The 15,490-nt window shown below is 59.4% G+C and overlaps 1 protein-coding gene across 1 annotated transcript; it reads left to right on the top strand.

Annotated features, from left to right (window-relative positions):
* The first annotated feature begins 2,863 nt into the window (after nt 1–2,863).
* On the top strand, nt 2,864–15,365 carry ARHGEF16 (Rho guanine nucleotide exchange factor 16). The gene is made up of 14 exons (XM_075172202.1): nt 2,864–3,415; nt 4,099–4,150; nt 4,643–4,812; nt 5,328–5,384; nt 5,893–6,053; nt 7,157–7,309; nt 7,944–8,073; nt 8,778–8,852; nt 9,857–9,949; nt 10,670–10,824; nt 11,199–11,408; nt 11,816–11,889; nt 12,386–12,487; nt 14,632–15,365. Exons 1-14 carry the CDS (start codon nt 2,864–2,866, stop codon nt 14,871–14,873), a joined length of 2,226 nt encoding a protein of 741 aa, XP_075028303.1. The 3' UTR covers nt 14,874–15,365.
* The last annotated feature ends 125 nt before the right edge of the window (nt 15,366–15,490 follow it).

The following is a 15,490-nucleotide window of genomic DNA, read 5'->3' as shown; positions in this document are numbered from 1 at the left end:
GGGAAGTTTCCACGGGGAAGAGCAAGAACATTCTGGGGTGGGGGAACGGGTTAGGACAAAGAATCAGTGAGCTATCTATAAATGTCAAGAATATTTCCTTTCACAACTAGGAGCTGAGAGTTAGCGAACTATCTAGTGATAGCGGTCAGATGTTTCAGCGGGGGCCCTGGGAGCAAAAATGACTTGAAAGCAGGGTCTTTGAACTAACAACACGCATTACAAAACTGATGAATGGTCTCCGCTTCAAAAAGTCATTCATCGTGATCAAATGATGGTATCCTACATACAGCATAATAGCCCTTCCCTGGAGTTTGCCATGTAAGGGTTTCAGTCTTAGCTGAACTCTTGAGTAGGAACCCTCTGCCTCTCTGTGACGGCTGGCAACCTTTCTCCTTATTAGCCCCGGAGGGAAAGGGAAAAAATCCGTCGGATAAGAAAGCTCTGATAATAGAGCGATTGTCAGGCAGGCCTTAGAGAGAAGAGAGTCTTTGAACAGAATACTGCTGACAAGTGGACTTTGTCATCCAGAAAGCACTTGAGATTCACCATAAACCAGCGAGAAAAAGGCTCCATTTTTTGGGGGGGGGGAAATCAGAGCGGGGGTCAAAAGAGAAGGTCAAGGAAAAATCTGTTCCCAGTAAATACACGGGGCACTGTTGAGCCTGGCCTTACTGGGCAGCTGAGCTACGGGGCGGCTGTCAACAGCCTGACCCTTGGATCCTCTTTCCCCCGCTGGCTGCACCTCCTGACAGAGAGTGCGTGGTACCAAAGCTCCCGAAACTGATGCTTTACGCACCTGGAGGGACAGCCTGTGGTTGCATTTAAGCACTGGAGACGTAAGCTGCTACGGCAAGCCTTCTATACCTGCCTTCAGTAAGAAACAGTCCCTGGCCTGCTTGAAATAGCTGAGTGTCTGTTGCTGGTCAGACCCTGCGGGCAGGCGCAGGCGCGGCGGTTTGTCACCCCTTAACACGACGGGAGGACGATGCCGAAGTCACCTGCAGTGACCTCGGCGAGGAGGCTTTCGGGAATGGGTGATCCTGAGAGAGCCCAGGGCTAGGAGAGAAGTGCTGTGCAAACACCTTGAAGAAACGTCAAGAAGCAGCAAAAAATACTTTTTACTGAGGTTTGGTTAGTTTTTCATTCCTGTGAGGTCCTGGAGCCCGGGATGGTGCGCGGAAGGTGAGCTGAGCTCTCCTCGACGCCGGCACGCCTGGGGTACCGGCCTGGACCCGGGCCGGGGGCAGCGGCAGGGAGCCGGGGCACCCCGCGACACCCGCCCCGGCCCCGCGCTGAGCCGCGACCCCGGCGCCTGCGGCCGCCACCGGGCCCCGGGCGAGGGGGGCCGGCCCGGGCCGGCCCGGTCCCTCCCCGGGGCGGCCCCGCGCCCGCCTCCGCCGCGCCCCGCCCCGCCGCCGCGCCGGGCTCAAGGGGCGCGGGTAGGTGCGGGCGGTGCGGGGCCGGGGCGGGCCGGGCGAGGGCGGCGGCCCCGGGCAGCAGCGGGGCTGTGGGGCTCCGGAGCGAGCGGCCGCCGGGCGCCCTCCGGGGAGGGGGCGGCGGAGCCCAGCAGAGCCCCGCAGGGCCCGGCTCCTCCGCCGGTCCCCGAGCGGCGCTGCCCGCCGCGGCTGCCCCGGGCCGGGCCCCGGGAGGAGGCGGATCCCGGCGCTGGGCAGCGCCTCTTCCGCGGAGGGGGAGCGGGCAGCGCGGGTGAGTGGCCGAGGGCTCCGTCCTCTCGCCGTCCGGCTGCAGGGGCCTTCCCGGGGGGTCTTCGTGCAGCTGCCGGGGCCGGGGGATTCGTGCGCCGGGCCCGAGGGGCGGATGCCGGCCTGCGCGCAGCCGAGCGGGGCGGGCCCTGCCTGCGCGGGGACTCTGAGGACACGGGGTGGGAAGCACGGGGGTTACTGGGCCGGTGTGTGCTCGGCATCGTGTGCCCCGCGCGCCCGGGACCGCGCAGCGCCGGAGACGCGGGTTCAAGGGCCTGCGCAGCGTCCAGCCCTCCGTCAGTGGCACCGGAGCCCTGAGGATGCTGCAGCACCCAGTGCCTCTGAGATGGGGCTTGCCTGTTTCTTGTTGTTGGGGCTAGTGCTTAGGACAGGCTTCATCCTCAGCAAGATGGGGTTAAGGGTAGAATGTAGTGCTTTTCTCATCCGCAGGAGACTTGGCAGCCCTCTGGCCAAGAGGCATGTGTCCCTCGTCCAAGGACAGGAAAATAAGCAGCATCTTGATCAAATGAGCTTTTGTTGATGCGTCTGTCTTGTCCTTCTGCCAGTCATTGATGCAGGGAAACACGTTCATGCCTTGATTTCTGTTTCCTGGTCTGTGGCCTGTGAAAAGGAACAGCTTGGAGGCGGCGATGGCACACAATGAGATCTCAGTTGAGAGGAATTAAACCACAGTTTTTCCTCAAATTATGTAATGGGGTAGGCAGTGGGTGTAAAATGCTCTGTCAGACGTTTGTTCTGTAGGTGCACGTATGTGGTGTGGCACAGGAGATGAGTAAGCTTAACCCCGAACGAGGAGCTTTAGGGACTCGGGCAGGTTTTTTTGCCCCCGGTGTGGAGCCGCTCCTCGGCGCGGTTTGGGACAGGTACAGGCTTTGAGGAGCCCAGGGCTCGTGCTGAGGCGCTCGCCGGAGGTGTGTGGGCAGTGGGAGCATCACGAGTGCGTCCGTACGGGCTCTGCCTGCGTACAGCACCCTGGGAAAGCGGAGGCTGGGTCCTGTGCTGCCCCGAGGTTCCCTGTGCAAAATGGTACGCTGGCCATGGCGAAGCGTAAATGCCGTCTGCCTTACTGGGAAAAGTCGTTCCATTTGTCTGTCTGCCTGTCTGTCTTACGCAGCTTACTGGTTCCCTGTGCCGCCGTCATGTCTCGGAGCCCCTCTGGCAGCTCTGTGGACGATGAGACCTTTCTCCTGGAGTACCGATGCCACCCCGTGCGGCCGGAGCCCCCCAGCCCGACCTCCCCACCGGGGAAGCTTAGCTCTGCCATGGCGCCCGATGCCACCTCGCTCTCGGCCATGGGCTCTTCCACCTCGGCCGAGCCCCGCCGCATCGTCCTCAGCACGGACAGCCCGGCCGCGCTGAAGGTGGGAACCCAGCAGCTGATCCCCAAGAGCTTGGCTGTCTCCACCAAGACCAAGAACAACCCCTCCCGGCACCAGAGCTTCGGGGCAGCTGGGTCGAGCCGGGAGCCCCTGGGCCCTGACCCGAAGCCGGCGTCCGTCCCCAGCCTCTCGCTGGAGGCGGAGGTGGAGGATGACGGTGGGGGGACCCTCAAGCGCAACCTGAGGAACATGTCCTACCGCGTGGCCATGAAGGGCCTGGGCGCGGAGCTGGAGCCGGCGAGCACCGTCCCCTTGCTGAAACCCTTGGAGGAGGGCAGCGCCCTGCCTGCCCACAGCCCCGGCAGGAACAAGGTGGGTTTTGCACCCACTGTCACCCGATTGCTCTCGGGCGGGGATTGAGCCCCCACTTTCCCTGGTGATGAGCCGCTGCCGGGGGATCTGCAGAGCCTTTTTCCTGCAGCTCCTGTCAGTCGCAGAGCTGCGCGAGCCCCGCGTGGAGCTGGCAGGGCTCGCTGAGCCTGGTGACGTGACTGGTGCCTTGGGAAGCCTGCGTGTCACCAGCAGATGCTGTGGGTCCCTGGAGAGCCCGGAAATAGCTGACATGGCTTTCGTGGGGAGTGTCGCGGGCTGCTCTGGGGCTCCCGCTCGTCGACAGGCGGCTGCGGGCATGTTTGCAGGGTGGGGTTGGCCGGGAGTGTGGCTGCGAGGTGGCGGTTGGTTGTACACAAACATGGGTGAAGCAGGTCTGGGGAAAAGGAGACTCCAGTGCAGGCAAAGTCCAGGTGTGAGACAGATAGATGTGAAAGGCAGCGGCGTAACTACAAAATGGTTTAGATCATGACCCTGATAACGCAAGGTGAAAGCTGAGTCACTTCGGTAAGGCAAACAAAAGCTCAGACAAAAATCAGGCTGAAAGAACAGGGTGGTATTTGCTGACTGGTCACACAGGTAACTTCTGCCCTTTCCTGAAGGAGCTTCCCAGGGCCACAGATATACAGTAACTGCAGCACGTTCTCCTCTTCTTCCTTTTGCAGAGAACCTTTGGGCGGAAGCGGATGCAGAAACGTGGCGGCTCGTTCAAGGACCGTGAGTGCTGCCTCCCCTCTTCCCGAGAGTGCCGGCTGCGGTGTCCCCTCTGCCTTTCAGGGCACCGGGGCGCTTCTCAGCAAAGCGAATCCCTGGAAGTTTCTTTGCCACGTGTGCTGCTGCTTGTCCCTGGCCTGGGGCAATTGCTTTTGCCTTCGTTTCCCCACCTGCGAGAGGAGCGCTGCAGCCCTGCTTTCCCGCTCCCCGGGGCGCGATGACGCTCAGGCTGTGCCGTGCTCGCAGCTGGAGCGCTCCCAGCTTTGCTTGCTCTGGGCAAACACGGGAGAGCTGCGCGCTGCGCGCTGGCTGCTGGGGCTGTCGGGAGAAGGAGCTGCTGGTTAATTGGTGCTGTGCAAAGTGGAGAGGTGCTGGTCCTGGCTCGCCGGCGCTCGTGGCAGGGCTCTTGGCCAACGGGTGAGGCGGTGGTGGGAAGGGAAGCCATGGGCCGCAGCTGAGAGAGGCTTCGCTGACCTCTTGCCTTTTCCTCTGCAGAGCCCCGGCTGTATCAGGAAATCCGTGAGAGAGGTCTGAACTCTGTCAGCCATGAGTCAGATGAGGATTTGCTGGAGGGATCCCTCCCAGAAGAGCTATCCCCTCCGGATGCCGCTATCGTGGTGCAGAGCTATCGCCCGGCGCAGGCGACCTGGAGCCAGCTCCCGGAGGTAGGGCAGCAGCCCAGCCCGGAGGGTCCGGACCCCGCTTGCCCTCGCCGTGGGCTGCTCCCGTGCTCGTGCCATGTTGCAGCACAGCTGCGTGTATTTTAAAAGCTCTCTGAGCTGCTGAACAAACCGTGAGCAGATAAGTCAGCAGCGTTAGTCTTTGCAATGGGATGTTCTGGGGCTGTCCAGCCCCGGCTGGGACACGCAGGCTCCTGTCCAGGCTCGTCGGGATGCCGGCGGAGCTGCTGCGGTTGTGCTTGCGAGAGGTTCACCCGCAGGCGGGGGGAAGCAGGTGCTCCCGCTGGGTACCTGGGTTTTCCCTGCTGGCCCTTGGGGAGAATAACCTCCTCCTGCGGAGCGGCATCAGCGAACCGCAGGGTGGCTGTGGTGGGAGATGCAGCCGTGGGGCGGCTGGTGGGCTGCGCGGGGCGGGGGAGAGCCCCCGGCCGCACTAGAGGGCGTGCAAGGACCGTCGCTGCGCAGCCACAGCGCCGGCTGATCCCGGCCTTTCCCCGCAGGTGCTGGAAGCGGGCATCCTGCAAAAGATATCCCCCGAGGAGCGCAAACGGCAGGAGGTGAGAGGAGCCTTAGGCACGCCCGGGAGTGCAACGAGAACGCCGAAGGCAGCGGGGGCACGCGTGGCTGTGGCCGGGACCTCTCGCACGGGGTCGGCTCAGAGCAGGGCTGGGTTCAGGCTCGGGTTCAGCTCCTGCGGTCGGGGTTTATGGTGCTGCTGCTTCCAGCAGCTCTGGCACTGGGCAGCGTTGGGAGGGCTCACCCGCACGTCTTGGCGGGGAAGCAGGCAACTCCTGCGGATGCTGATGGGACATAGCCACTGGAAGGGAAAACATCTTAGGGCTGTGGCTTACTAATGAATGGAAGTCCTAAACCATGCTGAAGTTATTGGTGTAGGCCAGGCCATGCATCAGATGAGGGAATGCCGCACTGTTGGAGCAAAGTCATTTCCAGTGGCTTCGTGCCAACCGAATGTAAATAAGATACAGCAAGTTTTAATTCGTGGCCTTGTTTAGTCAGTAATAATCCAGTTTGTGTTGTTACATCTTCACTGCTCTGCTTTTTCAGGCAATGTTTGAGATCATCACTTCTGAGTACTCCTACATGCACAGCCTGAGCGTCCTGGTGTGCCACTTCATGAGGTCGGAGGCGCTGAAGGAGACCATGACTCAGACGGAGCACCACCACCTCTTCTCCAACATCAGCGACATCCTGACGGTCAGCACGAGGCAAGTGGGGGCCGTCGCCGTGGGGCTGGGACCAGGCAGGCCTGGAGGAGTCACTCCGGAGCTCCGTGTATTTGCTGTGTAAAAACAGCCGTCCCTTGGATTTGCCGAAGGTCCTGAGGCGTCCCACCTATTGCCCTCTTCCTCGTGCCTCGTGGTGCGGCACATACCCCCGCAGCGTGCTGCGCCGGCTTCCCGCTGTTGCATGCTCAGGACCTGAATGTCTAGCTGAAGAGTCTGTTACCCTGACACCCAGTTTTTTAATGGGTTATAATGGTGGTGCTCAGCCGTGCGGCTGCAGTCGGGCGCCAAAAGCTGGCTGAGCCGCTGAGCCTGGGACACTCCTGTTTGCCTGGAAACTTCTCCTCGGGTGTCCTGGCGCTGCCGCGACGGTGGTGCCTCCCCTTGCCCCTGGGCTGGTGAGACGGGGCAGGTGGAGCCGGTCGCGCTGCGGCGCAGCCGCCCAGCTCCAGCCTGGCTGCGGCAGGGCCGAAAGCGGGGCCGGCGAGGCAGGGGCGCGGGGTGGCCGAGCCGCAGCAAGCGGCTGCTTGTTCCGAAGCATGGGCGGGGGATCGCTCGGGTGCCGAAACTGCGCCTTCAGAGAGCCAGCGTAAGCGTGGCCTTTGCTCCCTGGGAGGAGGGGAGCAAACGCCTTGGGAGCTGGTGCTCGGGGCGGCCGGCGAGCCCTGTCCGTGTGGGAAAGCAGCAGGCGGGGCTGCGGCGGGCTGGGAACTGCTGCGGGGGCGGTGAGGGCTTGCGGCTTCCCGCAGCTGGGCAGAAGCGGCCCTGATGGGGCAGAAACGAATCTTCCTGGAGAGCTAAAGCGGAGGAGGGATCTCGTGCGGGAATGGAGGAAGCCTGCGCACCTGGGGGCCGGGGAGCTGGAGAGCTGCGTCCCCATCTCTGCCGCGGAGCTGCTGGGAGCCGCGCTGGAGACGTGGGTGTCTCGGCTGCACAGAGCTGACCCCGTGCGGAAGGGATCCAGGGCCTTTCTCCTCTGGGAAAACTGGGGAAAAGTTGCAGTGGGAACATGGTTAAACATGTCTGTTCAGTTTGTCCGTCCCCAATGAGTCATGTAGTGAAGTTATTTGAAATTCTCTCCTTAGCTTCTTTGAAGACTTAGAGAAGCGACACCAGGAAAACCTCCTAATTCCTGACATCAGTGACATAGTGGAAGAACACGCCTCGAACCACTTCAGTCCTTACGTCAGCTACTGCTCCAACGAAGTCTACCAGCAGAGGACACTTCAGAAGCTGCTGTGAGTACTGCTGTGCGCTCAGGCGTGGGCTGGCAGGGGAGCTGCTTACGAGGGGTCTCTGGGCTGCCGGGGTGCTGCTGGCTGCAGACGGGACCCTGACGTGCGGGTGGCTCCCTCAGCCTGTGCTGCGTCCTTTTCCCTAAGGAAGGCTGTCTCCTTTCTGAGCAGGGTTTGACTCTAGACTCTGTGTGTCTGTGTCGGGTGATTCGGATGTGATTTGTGTTGTGCTGTGAGAAGGGTGAAGGACGGGGACAAGTGGGGGCAACGCTACCGCGTACCGAAGTCAGACGGGTCTTGCCAAGGTCAGGACACGTATGGGGTGTGTTAGGGACATCTGTGGGGGCTGTTTCTCTCCAGATCATACTGCTGGTGCAGGTCAAGCTTGTGTCTGCTGTTGGTACATCTACGCCTTTACCCACCTTTTGGTGGCCTCAACATCTCTAGGTGCTTTTCCATCACCTGCTGAGGGATCAGTCCATTTTCCGCCCCAGCTCTGTGTTCTGAGCTCAGCAGGCTGCCGCTGAGCACCAGAGGCAGTGCCATCACTGCGCTGCATTCCTCGTGCGTGGAAAGCTACTGGAAAATCTTGCTAACTGAAGAACAGAGTTAATGGAGATTTCTTGTCCTGTTCCAGAACCACAAACCCCTTATTTAAAGAGACCTTGAAACAAATTGAAAGGAAACCAGAATGTGGAGGCCTGCCAATGATATCATTTCTCATTCTCCCTATGCAGAGGGTAACACGGCTTCCTCTGCTGTTAGATGTAAGTAAGTCACACGGTGGCATTGCTGGCCCCTCTGAAGAGGTGCCCGTGTTATTCCCTTCTTCGGTTTGCTGAGCCCGGGACAGCCTTCTGCTTGGACTTCCATCCCTCTGGGAGCCGAGGCTGGGATGCCCGAGCCTTTATTCAGGATTTAGATCCAGAGAGATCTGCTTCTTGTGGGTGTCAGATGTGCAGCTTAAAGCTTTATGAATAACACGTCGTGTCTCAGCGCCATCCACCTGAGTGACGTGAGGTTCTTCCGTGCCCCGTGCTGCGTCTGGATACCCAGGGTGGGGTGGCGAGCATCCTGTTTTATCAGTGGTCGGGTGGCCCAGGAAGGGAAAGCAGGTCTTGCACAAGCTTCATTGAAATCCGGGACTTTGCTGCTCTAAACAGCAAAGCTGCTGGACAGGGGATTTCTAGTAACGGCTCCCAGTCCGTGGGAGCTGCAGGGGGGAGGGCCAGGGGGATGCCTGGTGGGCGGCGTGACAGTGATGCTCAGGCACGTATCTGATGGGAAAGCCCCAGCAGAAACCAGAGTCGCGCTACCAGCACTGTTAAACCTTGCTTTCACCGCGTGCCCGTCCCGCTGCCAGGCTGACCGTTGGGAACGGCTCGAGCACGTGCAGCATCCTGAAATCCCAGGTTGATGCGCAGTTCTGTGTCTCGCAATATCACTAAAGCGTCTTATCTTGGCATTCTAGACTGTCTGTCAAAAAACAAAAGCATGCACTGCAGCGTATGGAGCTGCCACCAGAGCTCTGAAAGCCATCAGCAAGGTGAGGCCCGGCTGCCAGCTCTCCACCTTTCCTCCCTCCGGCGCACCGTCACTCCGGCCCCGAGCCTGCCATTCTGGCCTCTGGTTTTCCTTCTTACATCGGTTCACTGGAGATTTCTCTGCTCCAGATAGCTGCTGGATGTACACGTCTTCTCCCTTGCTCACCTTTTTCACCTGGTCTTGTTTTTTCCTTTTTCTTGTCATCTTTTCTTCTTTCCTCTTCGGCCCATCTTTTGTCCTTCCCTTGGTGTCGTCTTCTCCATTCGAGCGCTCCCTTCTCAGAACCTCCCTCGAGGTGATAGCGACACTTACTTGCCTCAGTTTTTAGAGATTTAGGCAAAGAGCAGTAAACAAATCAAAGAGCAAAGGGTAGAGGAGCGAAGGAACAGCGGGAGCAGTGGCACTCGTGAGCCGTGCGCTCTTTGTGCTCCCGTGTCTCATCTGCCTTCCCGTCAGGCTGTCATTCACGCAAGGCGATGCGCCGCGGAGATCACGGCCACCAAAGCGGCGGTGGCAGCTCTTCCTTTCGTCCCCCTAAAGACTGGCTCTTGGCAGCGCGCTCCTGCCGCTCGTGGTCTGTCCAGCTCGCTCATCCGGCAGGGGCACAGAATGCGGGACCCCCGTCCCCGGGTTGGAGGGGCAGCGGCACCGGCACGTCCGCTCGAGAGACAGCGCGAGGGGCCGGGGTGCCACACGGCTGCCCTCGGCAGGGCGAAATGTGGCGCTGCTTCACCTGCCTGTGGAAAGCTGCTGTCCCCCCCTCTAACTGGTCGTTTGTCCGCCTGTCTTAACCTCCTCTCTTCAGATGATTGATTCTTCCTCTCCGTATTGCTGCTCGGTGAAGCTCGGTTTTGGCGCGGTTTCACTTTGGTCCTTCTCCAGGCAGAGGAATCGTGCCGTCTCCCTCCTGCAGATCTCTCGTGGCAGGAGAACCTCCTTTCCCAAACCTGGCTTGAGCCCTGTGTCGGGGCTCGGCTTCCCTTGCGGTGCTTTTTCTTTTTCTAGCTGGTTAAGAACTGCAACGAGGGAGCTCGTGCTATGGAGAGGACAGAGCAGATGTACACCCTGCAGAAACAGCTGGAATTTGGAAAAAGGAAGGTGAGGACTGGCGGCAGTGGCGGGAAAAAAATCTTCTGGGGTGTGCTGTTAGAGCCGCCCATCCCAGGCGCGTCGGGCCTGTCCTGGGAGTCCTTCCAGCAAGCCTTGACCAGCGGAGCATCGCTGCTGCCGCAAGCAGCATCGCTGCTTCGTGCCCGGGGTCACCATTTCTTCCTGCTGTTCTGACTCAAGTGTAAGTTCCCGGGCACTCGCCCTGCCAGCGTGGAGTGTTCAGCAGAGCAGTCCTGTTTAATCCACGCTCCCTCGCGACCCCCCACTTTCTCCTCTGCCGCGCTCTGTGCTTTCATCTGGTGAAAGCTGGACTTGCCCCCAACAAGAGGAGGTTTTACCTGGGTGGATCAGCCGGCAGCGATGTCTGCCCTCGCTGTGCTGTTCCAGACAGACACGGGGCTTCGTCTGTCTGCAAGCGCTGTCAGATGTGGGCGGCTTTCTAAAGGGGTGCAGTAAAGCCTTGACAATGTGCCCCACTGCTGCGGTTCGGGGGGCTGCTCTCTGGGCGTGCTGGAGCGGGGAGTACGGCTGCTGCCTTCCCCCCTGCCCCCTGGACGGTCTCCTGGAAAAGATGTTTAAAAGCATTTGACGTGTCCGACCCAACTGACCCCAGGGTCCACTGCGAGTTCACGCACAGGTTCTGGACTTGATTTTGCCTGCCGCTTGTGAGACAGGTCGTAAGTCAGACGTTCCCTGGCTCCGTTTCAGCCTTTCCCGCTGATTTCCGCTTCCCGCTGGCTGCTGAAGCGGGGGGAGCTGCACCTGCTGCTGCCGGAAGAGGCGGGCATCTTCCGCCGGGGCACCGGCAGGCTCTGCTACCTCTTCTTGTTCAACGACGTCCTGATCGTAACCAAGAAGAAGAGGTAAGGCTGGGGGGGACCCCTTCCTTTCCCTACATAACAACTAGGGGGATTAAAATCTCAATTTCCCAAGCAGCACGTAGCCTAAGAAATTCTCGAGATTTCCCTGTTTTGACCTTTTTTGAAGTGTCCCTTATTAGCCAGAAAGGAAGCGCCCAGCTCCACAGCCCTTGGCCCTGCTTCTGTTTGTGGGTGGCCAGCAAGTCCGCAGAGCCGTGTCCCACCCCTGGCCATCAGCTCATGTCCTCGCCGTGACGGTCACCTCGGTGATGGCCACGCAGCTTCACCCACCGGGGCTCTGAGCCGGCGCCGGGAGGCAGCTCGGTCCCCGCCGGCGGCATCCGCTCTGCTGAGGTGCCGTCCCATCTTTGCCGTAGCGAGGAGAGCTACACCGTCATGAACTACGCCACGCTGGACCAGATCACGGTGGAGAAGATGGAGAACGCGGAGCCGCCTTCCCCTCCTCCCGGCAAGACGGGGAGTGGTGGCACGGCCCGCGGCGCGGCCGGCAGGCACCTGCTCCGGGTGGTGATGGAGAAGGACAGCGAGGGCAGGCGGGAGGAGATCGTGCTCTCGGCAGAGAGGCTGTGAGTGGCCCGGTGGGATTTCACAGGGTGCACGTTCTTGCTTGTGGGATAAACTGGCACCCTGGAAATCCCCCTGAGGCTTCTGTGAAGCACCCTTTCCCTCCCCGTGCCTCCTCCCAGAGAGGGGGATCCGCGCGGGCTCGTCCCCTTGCTCTGTTTCCTTCTCTCTCTTAGATTTCCCTTATAATTCCCATATAATGCTTCCCCGGCGCGAGTTAAGCAGAGCGGCTGGGCGATGCATACCGCTTGTGATTATCTTTACGTTGAATGTTCTGAATGTGACGTTTGTTCAGTCTGACTTCCCTTGAAAGCCTTCGTGTTTCCTGCTGGGAATTTCCCAGCTACTGCCAGCAACACGGATGCTGTCCCTACGGCTTTCTTTGTAATATGGGCTTTCCCTCTGCCAGGAGCGACCGGGCCCGGTGGATTGCTGCGCTGATGCACAGAGACAAGGAGAAGCCTGACACCACTCCTAAAGGAGGTACTGGCGTGGGGGTCAGGCCTGGCTGGGCGGGGATTAGTGGTTGCGCTAGAGCCTGAGCATTTGCAGGCACGGGTTTTTACCCCGTTCATACCCGCTCCTGCTGGAGAAGGGGCTGAGGACACGTGTCGATGGAGAGAACTCGGGGCACCGCACCTGGCTTATTAGGAGTTGCCTCCATTAAGTTATCAGTCACAATAAACCTTAAATACATTTCTTAGGAGGCACAATGAAATTCCAGGAATGCCTCAGACTGTCGGTAAGAAGGGATTTGGCTTCCCCTTCCCGTGTGCTTGGAGGGGGCAGCAGGAGAGAGGAGGGGCAGGGGCAGGAGGGGGACGGAGCACGACTTGCTGTGGAGCCCCGCAGGGGTGGGCGGCCGGGCCGGGCGGGAGCAGCGTGCCCAGCCCCGGGGGCACCGTCGAGCAGGGGTGCCGGGCTGCGGCTCCCGGCCGTGCCTTCTGACTGGGTCCCTGCTCTCCGCCGTCCTCTGCAGATCTGAGCCAGGTGGAGATAACCCACGCATACCTGGCTAAACAGGCGGACGAGATTTCCCTGCAGCAGGCTGACGTCGTCCTGGTGTTGGGTGGAGAGGATGGTAAGTGTCAGCGAGTGGGGAGCTGCGGCCGGGGAAGGCTTACCTTAGGCGGAGCTATGGTGGGGGGAAAAGGTTCAGTGATCCCACTGAACTGGGGTTTTAGCGATTTTCGGAAGCTTCCAGGAAGCCCCAGCCGTGTCGCTGGCTGGTGCTGTGGCCCAGCAGATGACAGCAGGTCGCCGCAGGCTGATGGAGGTGGCACCGCCATGGGCGGCTGCTGCGTTACCTACCAGTGATGCTGTGCGCAGGCTGTCGCTGGCAGCCCACAGCAGAGACCTCAGAAGTGAGAGCAACAACCTCAGAACAGGCAGAAAATCAGAAACCTCCTCCCCTGCGAAGTTTTCCCTGGACGCCTCTAGCTGGCACCTCCGTGGGAAGGGGAGCGGTGCGGCCCTCTCCTTCCACGCGCAGCAGCCCTTCCTCCCTGCTCTGCTCTCCTCCTAGGCTGGTGCTGGGGTGAGAGGCTGAGGGACGGTGAAAGGGGCTGGTTTCCCCAGTCCTGCGCTCGGCAGATCACCAGCCGCACAGCGGTGGAGTGCAACGTCCGCCGGATGGAGCGGCTGCGGATAGAGACCGACGTGTAGGCTTACGGCCAAGGGAAGATGCCTCTGGCGTGACTTATTTCAGGGGTCTTCAAACCTCTGCGGACTGAGCCCATAGTGAGAAGGGAGCGGGAGATCCTTTCTTCTTGAATTTCGTTTGTCTTGAGCAGTCACAGGTGGCAGATCTTATCATTCAGGACGGGCCTTTGTAGCCGCCGTGGCAGCAGCTAATTAACGTGAGACCTGGCAGCCGAGCGCTCCTGGCCAGCACTAGCATTAATGACCTGGCACAGGCTTCAAGAAGCAGCCAAGGTGTTGGCTGAGGTTGAAGAGGCTGCGGCTGTGGTCTGGGCTCTGTGAAGTGGCCCGTGCTGCCGTCCCTTTCCCTGCGGAGGTCTGGGCCGTTGCCTGGTGGCAGGGGCTGCACACCTTGTGTGGGAAGACCGGGGCGTGGGGAGAGCATACCTGAATCGAGAATTTTTAAGAACTTAAATCTGTATGCTAGGCTTACTCCTTGACCCAATTTTGCCTCCTGTTTCTTTTTTATTCTTTCTTTTTTTACCCCCACAATTATTCTTGGTTCTTTTGAACTGAACTGTGACCTCGGCAGGGTGAGGTGATGCCCACCACCTTTCCGTCACTTGCCAAAACGGCAGATGCCGGAGGCTGGTGCAGTCGGAGTTGTTCTGGTCCGCTCTAGGGCCAGAAAGGGGATGCTCCAGCCAGAGGGAAGCGATTTGCAAGTCCTACCGGACGAGCAAGCCAGGAGCGTGAGGAGCAGCAAAGCTGCAGCTCCCGGCCGGGGGGGCAGGGGGCCGTGCCCAGGCAGAAGGGGGGTCCGTCCCCCTGGAGAGGGACGTAGTCACGGAGGGTCAAACCCCCTCCTTCCCGAGGCAGCGCGGTCCCCTCTCCTCCCCTTCTCCCCCGGAATTAGCGCTGACAAGCGATTACCGAAGAGGGCCGAGGCAGGGTGGTTCGGTATGGCCGAGCCGTTCGCCTCGGGGTCTTTCGTGAGTCGGAGGTTTAGTGCCGTGGGGCCTTTGGGGCGGTGGCAGGAGACGGGGCCGGGCGGCTCTGCCCGTCTGCGATGCTCAACCTCGTGGAGGGGGAACGGCAGCCACGATTTTGGGGTGAGGCAGCTCCACGCGCCGCCTGGGTTTGGATTCAGAGGGGCAGCTTTGTTGTAATGTGTCTGTTTTGATTAGCCCGTTAAAGGATTAATTGGATTAACAATAAATTCATGGATCCCAACGAAATGCGTGTTCTCCTTGCCCAAAATGGAACTGCAGGCAATGTCAGCAGCACCGCTCGGTCCCTGTGTTTAAGCTGTCAGTGGTGAGGGGTGTCCCTGAGCAGGACAGCTCCGAGTCGGGTTGCCCCCAAGGAGCCAGGTTTCCCCATTACAAGCTCTAAAAAGAAAGCTTCACTCTGGCAGCATCTTTCTGGCCTCTGCTTGTTCTCAGCATATGCACGTCTCGGGAACAATCCTTCAGAATAGCTGACTAAAAATCTGCTGTGAGTTGCAGCACATTTCAGGTGTAGTTGACTGGGAGAGACCAGCTAAATAGAAATTCAGCGAGGCTTTCTGTTTATTTCTCTTAACTGTGGAGGAATTAAAATTTTTCATCAGTGCTAAATTAGAGGAGATGGGATCCCAAAAGAGAGACACTAGCTGCATGAAAACAGGAAGGAAACAAACTGTATTAAGAAATATGAACAGGAAAAAAAATCTTGATATAAAAAATAGAGGTACAGGGTTGCTGCGCTCCCATGCTCAGACGAACGGTTTACTCCAAGCAGCTGCCAGGAGTCGCAGAGCTGCAGCTCAGGTTTTCACACTGTAACGGGACAGGACCGATCTATCTCGGTGCGTAAGGCTGGGCGAGGTTTCTGTCCTCTCCTGGAGCAGGGCCATCGGGGCCGAGGGCTTCTCTGCACCTCAGTCCCGGCGGGCGCAGGCGCTGCCGGTGGGGCACGCGGCACGGTGGCATCGCTTGCCGGCACGGCGGCATTGCTGCTGGCCCCCCAGCGGCATCCGACGGCTCCGGTCTCTCGCCCTGCGGAGCCTGGCTCGCCGCGCTGGCTGGAAGGGCACGTGGGCAGGGGCTGCTCGCTTGCTGGTCGAGGCTGCCTTTGCTTTCCAACCGGCCAAGGAAATAAATAGAAACCTTCGTCTAATGCAACGGCCGCTTCAAGGCCAATGTAACAAAACATATGATTGTCTGGAGAATCGGCAGCAAGACTAGCAGGATTGATCAGGGTCATTTGGCACATGGACAAAATCCTCCTACTCCCTGGTTATCAGTCATACAACATACAACCTTAATTACACAATTTTGGTCCTTCACTACATACTTATATTAACATTATTTCTTCACAATAAGGATATCTAATGCAAAAAATACTGTTAAGGAAGAAATAAAATAAGAAAAGAATTAGCAAAAAATTACAAGTTATATAC

This window comes from Calonectris borealis, chromosome 23, assembly GCF_964195595.1.
Source record: "Calonectris borealis chromosome 23, bCalBor7.hap1.2, whole genome shotgun sequence".
NCBI classification, from domain to species: domain Eukaryota; kingdom Metazoa; phylum Chordata; class Aves; order Procellariiformes; family Procellariidae; genus Calonectris; species Calonectris borealis.
The sequence above is the reverse complement of the archived record's forward strand: the minus strand, read 5'-3'. Positions and strand labels throughout refer to the sequence as shown.

Bases quoted from the DNA above. Each gene is read 5' to 3' on its own strand.
- ARHGEF16 (XM_075172202.1), top strand. From the start codon at position 2,864: ATGTCTCGGAGCCCCTCTGGCAGCTCTGTGGACGATGAGACCTTTCTC. The intron at 9,950-10,669 runs GTGAGGACTGGC...GCTCCGTTTCAG, and splicing joins TGGAATTTGGAAAAAGGAAG to CCTTTCCCGCTGATTTCCGC. The intron at 11,890-12,385 runs GTACTGGCGTGG...CGTCCTCTGCAG, and splicing joins TGACACCACTCCTAAAGGAG to ATCTGAGCCAGGTGGAGATA.